This window comes from Hemitrygon akajei, chromosome 6 (assembly GCF_048418815.1).
Source record: "Hemitrygon akajei chromosome 6, sHemAka1.3, whole genome shotgun sequence".
Lineage (NCBI taxonomy): Eukaryota > Metazoa > Chordata > Chondrichthyes > Myliobatiformes > Dasyatidae > Hemitrygon > Hemitrygon akajei.
In genome coordinates this window covers 162,714,606-162,720,605 of record NC_133129.1, presented here as the reverse complement: position 1 = coordinate 162,720,605, position 6,000 = coordinate 162,714,606, and the positions used below count along the sequence as shown (strand labels likewise).

The 6,000-nt window shown below is 36.4% G+C and overlaps 1 protein-coding gene across 6 annotated transcripts in view; it reads right to left on the bottom strand.

Annotated features, from left to right (window-relative positions):
- Window positions 1–1,486: 1,486 nt before the first annotated feature.
- Window positions 1,487–6,000, bottom strand: part of ckap5 (cytoskeleton associated protein 5) — a 93,426-nt gene continuing 88,912 nt past the window's right edge. For all 6 annotated transcript variants that reach the window (XM_073049677.1, XM_073049681.1, XM_073049683.1 and 3 more), the window contains one exon: window positions 1,487–2,593. In XM_073049677.1, the coding sequence (XP_072905778.1) occupies window positions 2,363–2,593 (231 nt within the window). In that variant the 3' untranslated portion in view covers window positions 1,487–2,362. The remainder of the gene's footprint in view (window positions 2,594–6,000) is intronic.

Here is a 6,000-nt window from a genome sequence, read left to right as displayed (position 1 = left end):
AATCTACAAGTATAGATTTCATGTTGTATAACACAAAAGCTTTAGGAATAAACAGGTCTTAGAACCGCTGGCTGTATCCAGTGAATTACTGCAGAAATCTATGCCTGCGCTCCAGTCACAATCTGTACGAGTGATCTTGTTGAGGGAAACAAATGCACCATTTCCAAATCTGCGTATGACTATAAACAAAGTAGAAAGAAGTGTAGTACTGAGGACAGAAGCTTTGGGGAAATTGACAAGTTATGAGTGATAACAATATGGCAGGTGTGTGGAAAAATGTGAAGTATGCAGGTAAAATAGAGATGTTCATTTTTTTTTTAAATGAAAGATTTCAGAACTTCCTGGTCCAAGGGGTACTGGGCATCCTCAAACACCAACCACCAATAAGTAACATGCATTTAGAGCAGGCAAATAGAAAATAAAATGGTAGATCAACTCTAAAGTTCTTCCAATAAAGAGTACAAATGTACTGCTACAAATATATTTGGCCTAGTGACATCAGACCTTTTCTAATTTTCCTACAGAAAATAGATTCTGCTATTGAAGGAGCACAGCAAAAAAAAATTAGACTGCTGCACAGGATGGTAGCTGTTAATTTGGGTCCCAAATGGCCTGTAACGAGGATTCCCCCCCCCCCCCCCAAATGGTGCTGAATCTCTGGAATTCTGTACCCTGGTCTGCTTGGGGGGGGGAGGGGACACCTCGGTTTTTTTCCACAAAGATTGTTTGATAGGTATTATCCAATCATAAAATCTTGTCCAGATATTAAAGGAATAGAAGTATACAGGGGTAAACAGAAAAGCAGTGTTGAGATAGATCAGCCATAACTACTATTTATGTTATCATGCTTTTGCTGTCGTTATCCCAAGAACAAGTGATAGAAAAGGCTGAGAAAACTCTGGTAGTAAGATTAGTGGAAAACTTGATAGCCTGCAACAATGAGGTAAAGTCATAGTTAGAATCAAAGGGTGTAAGTCAAAATTTTACAATGGAAGGTAGTCATATTGCATAGAACAATTAAACTGGAGTTCAATAAATTTAACGTGTCACTGAAAAAGTACAGAATAACAAGTTACTTAAATCAAGATTTTCATTTTGAGTTAATGTCCAGGTTTCCTTGATTTCACTGATGCCCAAACCATACTTCATGTACTACAACAGCATTCAAAAAGACTTCACTTTGCACTTGATTCTTGAGGTTTCTACAGACCATTGTTCAAAACACAATATCCTTCATAAATCAGTAACTGAATGTTATTTAAAATTCTCCTACGCAAGTCAGATATACAGAACAAAACAATACTCACGTTTGTCAAATAGAAACTTTATCTTTCAACTTAATGAACCTACCCAACTGATTTGAAGCAGTATCAGTGGTGATTCTGACACACTGGCCATTATCACGTTAGACGTGGAGAAAACAAGCCCAAGTACACTGAAATTAAATCTCACCAGGTTTGTGGGAAAACAATACGTAGAACCCAAATGGATATAAATATTTATCATTTATTATGTTTATATTAATGCTTCCCCAGTGTTCAGAGAAAAATGTTTTCTAATTGTAAAACTTCTCTGGTCATGAGTGTTCCATGAATTTTATAAAATGTTAAGACTTACACAGAGCCCTAGCTATAAAAATTACCAAATTAACTGCTACTACTATACACAATGAAAAATTATTGCTTTAACAGATCTTTTAAATTATAATACAGCTTAATTTGGTTAATATTGTAACACAGACTTTTGTTTTTAATTGTCTTTATTTAAAAAACACAAATATTCATAACCTCATGCCATGCTTCATGATTCCATAGAGAATCAACACATTTCAAAGAGTTGAAACACAAAACAAGCAGTAATTAGAACTTTCTAAAAGAACTAAACAGATAGATCTAGTCAGATAACAGACTTCCTCAATGTTTATTAGGCAGTGCTGTACTAGTAAAAATGAAAATACAGCCAGCTTGGTCTGAAATTATCTATTGGAGCCCCAGTTTTATTAACCTGATGAAGTTAAAGCCTCAAATGGAGATATGAGCAATACACAGTAGCCAATGAGTTACTCTGATACCACCCGGAGTCTCTCCAGTTTGAAAGCAAGTAGAGAACATCAAAGATAACTACCGGTAACTGATTTTACAAGAGTTAGTGTGAAAAGTGTTCACAAGTTCACCACAGGTCTTAATATCTGTTATTGCAGTCCAGAAGCCTATATACAGAAATGAATTATGCCACAATACACAGTTATTCACTGTATTGTACATAAAGAAATTATACACACTAGGTTAATAGGAGGCCAACAGCTATGAAGAGACCTTCTATTTCAATAGACTTCATCATTGCACCATTATTCACAGGCCATCTATTTACGACTGCTCTTTATTCTTTCCAGTCTTTTCTTCAAATCATCAAGATTAGCTGCTGAGGTTGCACTACTACTGGTTTGTATTGGTGGATGAGATTCTTGCTCTTGGTTACACTCTCGTGAATCTCGAAGATGGGTGAGTTTATTGTGCAGAAGCTCAGATGATGATACAACTGTAGGTAATGTTGGTTTGGATAGAAGCGAGGTTGCAGGTTGTCGTTCTTCATGCTGCATCAAGACAATATGACAGAATGGTCACACTTTGTTTTGATTAGAATACATCCAGGAGAATGGAAATATTAAATTACCAAATGACATGTTTGATGGAAAAGTGCCTTAAAGATCATTACTAGTCCTAAAGTATGAAGTAAAAGTAATCTACACACATGGACTACTTCAGAATTTAGCTTTATGAACAAGTGTCCTTTTCTTATAGGAAGATGAGTAATGTAAATTATTTAAACTTAACCATTTGTCTTCAACTATTCCCAACCAAATGCTTCAAACCATCACCAAATTATTCTCAAAGACCATTAAAGCTATGTTCTTAAAGCTGATTCTGTTTGCTGCAAACAGAATTAGCGTGGCAGCTGTGAAATGAGCTTAGGAAAGAAAGTCCGATTTTTTTTGTGAATAACTGTCAGGTTATGAAAAATGGTCTCTGGCTTAAACTGACTTTTAACTTAATTTTCTTAACTTAATGTCAGAAGTAAATTTCTTCTCAACTATTAAATAAGATACTTTGGAATCCCTTTTATTTGACAAAATCAAACAGGATCTGGAGCAATGGAGCACTCCTCCCATTTCTTGGCTTGGCCGAATATCCTTGCTCAAAATGAATATTCTTCCTCATCTGCTCTACCCAATACGAATGATTCCAGTCATTTTACCCAACAAATACTTTTTTAAAAATGGCTGGTTTGTTTCTTTCATCTGGAACAAAAAAAAAGATCCTGTATTAAAATGTCTAAATTACAGCTTCCCAGTCGTCTACGGGGTCTGGATTTTCCAGACATCAAAAAATATCAATTAAGTTCCTGTTTATCTTATGTGATTGACTGGGTTTGCAGGGACCCCTCCTCAATTTGGCTAGACATTGAAGCTTCACAAGCAAAATGCCCTCTTATTAATTTGCTTTTCCTCAATAAGATGAAACTAGTTAAGGTATATTGTCATAATCCAATAGCAATACAGTCAGGGCTTGGAGGGCAGTGCAACAAATTGAGGGCAACGCAGCGAAAAATATCACCCTTCACTCCAACAACCGGCAGTCCAGATTTTCAGCCTGGCATAATGGATTTTGGATTTAAAATTAGGAGATTTGTTTGATGAAGGAACGATGATGTCTTTTAGTCAAATAGTACAGACATTTAACATACCCAACAAAGATCTTTTTCATTTCTTTCAGATAAGAGATTATATACAGAAAAAATCATTAACTGATTTCTATAGTTTTGACATAGAAGATAGTATTTTGTTCTAAGGGTTTGGTTTGTTTTTTTTTTAAAACAACATCCTGAGGGAATGTTCTTGTGGAGAGGCTGAGCAGCTGGGAAGGGTCTGGGAGGAAGAGCTGGGAGTAGAAATTACAGACGAAACATGGGAAGACATCTGTGATAATGCAAAGAAAATTTCAGTTTGTAATAGAACTAAAGCATTGCAACTCAAAATTCTGCATAGAGCCCATCTGACTCCAGATAGTCTCTCAAAATTTAAGACAATGGTTTCTCCAATGTGTTCTAAATGTAAATACTGGAACTTTCACCCACTGTTTTTGGACTTGTCCCAAACTACAGGCATACCGGAGTGATATTTTGGGTGAAAGGGAAGAGATTCTGAAGATGGAGCTTGAACTGGACCCTGCGTCTTTTCTCTTAGGCTTACCCAGCAGTCGTATTATTAATGCACATCAGAAAAAAAAACTTATTAACATTCTGATTTTTTGTCCAAGGAAGAACATTTTACTTTGTTGGATATCCAATCAGGCCCATGGACTTTTTGGTTGGCATAAATTAATTATGGAATACATGTCAAAAAGTCCAAAGGAATGTATGGTACTCTCAAAAACAAATAGTTTTCATAAAACATGGCAACTTATTCTGCAGTATGTAGACGTAAACCTGTCTGCTATACGAATAAGGGCTTTTTTTAAAAAAAAAATAGGATGTTGTGGTGATGTCTATATTTTGATGGAAGTGTTCTGATGGCTGATATCCGTGAAGGGAAGAAATGTAAGTGTACCTGGAAATTGAAAGTTTTGTTATGCTGAGCAAAAATAAAACCAATCACGCTGTGACCAAGCTGCGTAACTAAGAGGATTTTAAACTAACAGTGGGGACAAAGTATCAAAGTGACAAAGAAGTGGTAAATCAAGGAGTAGGGAAAGACTAGAAAAAAGGTGTAAAAGTACAAAATAATAGTAAAATGCAGTGTACAAAGCTAGCAATGAACAAGCAAAAGGCTGTAACAATCAAATCTCTATTCCTAAATGCATTTGAAACAAAAGCAGGTGAACCAGGAGCTCAAAATGAAATGTGCTCAGATAGCCATTTCAGAAACAGCTGCAGAACCAAGGGTTGCAACCTAAATTTTGAAGAGTACATGACATTTAAGGAGAGGAAGGTTTCAACAATAAAGGACAGGGCTGACCAATTTCAGCAAAGTGAGATTAAGGACTGAGTGGAAGAAATAAAGACAAGAATTTATTTGCAGGAGTGGTACACAGACACCATTACTGTAATCACAAGGTAGGGCAGAGTATAAAAGGGAGCTTGTCAGAAAAGTAGGGATAATTGTGGAGGATTTTAATTTACGTACGTACACTACCTCCATTTCTCAAACAAAATAATGGCCCACCTGAAAAGGTATGTAACCAACTATATAGGTTTTTTCATCACTCCAAAAATATCTGCTAAAAAAACTTAATAATATTGATGCAGCCAGTACAGAGAATTGTTTTGATGGCATTTGCAAAACATGCTGCATTTACCCTAACTTAACAAAAACGTCAGAAGTACAAATTTAAGGGACATAATCTCAAAGAAATTGAAGCATTAAAAAGGAAACCTAGAATATTTTTATTGGCATACTTTGAAAATAAGTTCACAGCACTTTACAAAAGAACATACATGGGTATCTTGCTAAATACTCAACATCGCTTCTCAGTAGCAAGTGTGCTAACTGAATCGATGCCAAGAGGGAACATGAGAATATTACTGACAGTGCTGGTGTGCTGGGAATCTTGCATAAATCCTTGTACCATACCACTCCAGCACTGCAGCTCACAGGACACGCAGATTTTTATCTTCAAGGTGTGGTGGGTGGAAGAGGGCAGCGAAAGAACCTAGACTATCTGACTGGTGGACCAAGATCGCTACAACAGAGCTCTGCAGGGTAATGCTAGAAGGGTGGGGAGGGAGACAGCAAATAGAACTTGAGACTGTTTTTAAGAACAGGATATTCTGGAGGCATCCAAAGTACCGTAGATTCCGGATTTTAAGCCGCTACTTTTTTCCCACATTTTGAACAGCTTTGAACTTTGCGGCCTATAATCCGGAGCGGCTAATGCATGATTTTTTCTCATGCCGCCTCGTAAACATTTTGCCTCATAACAGTAGACCAATAAAATTGATGAG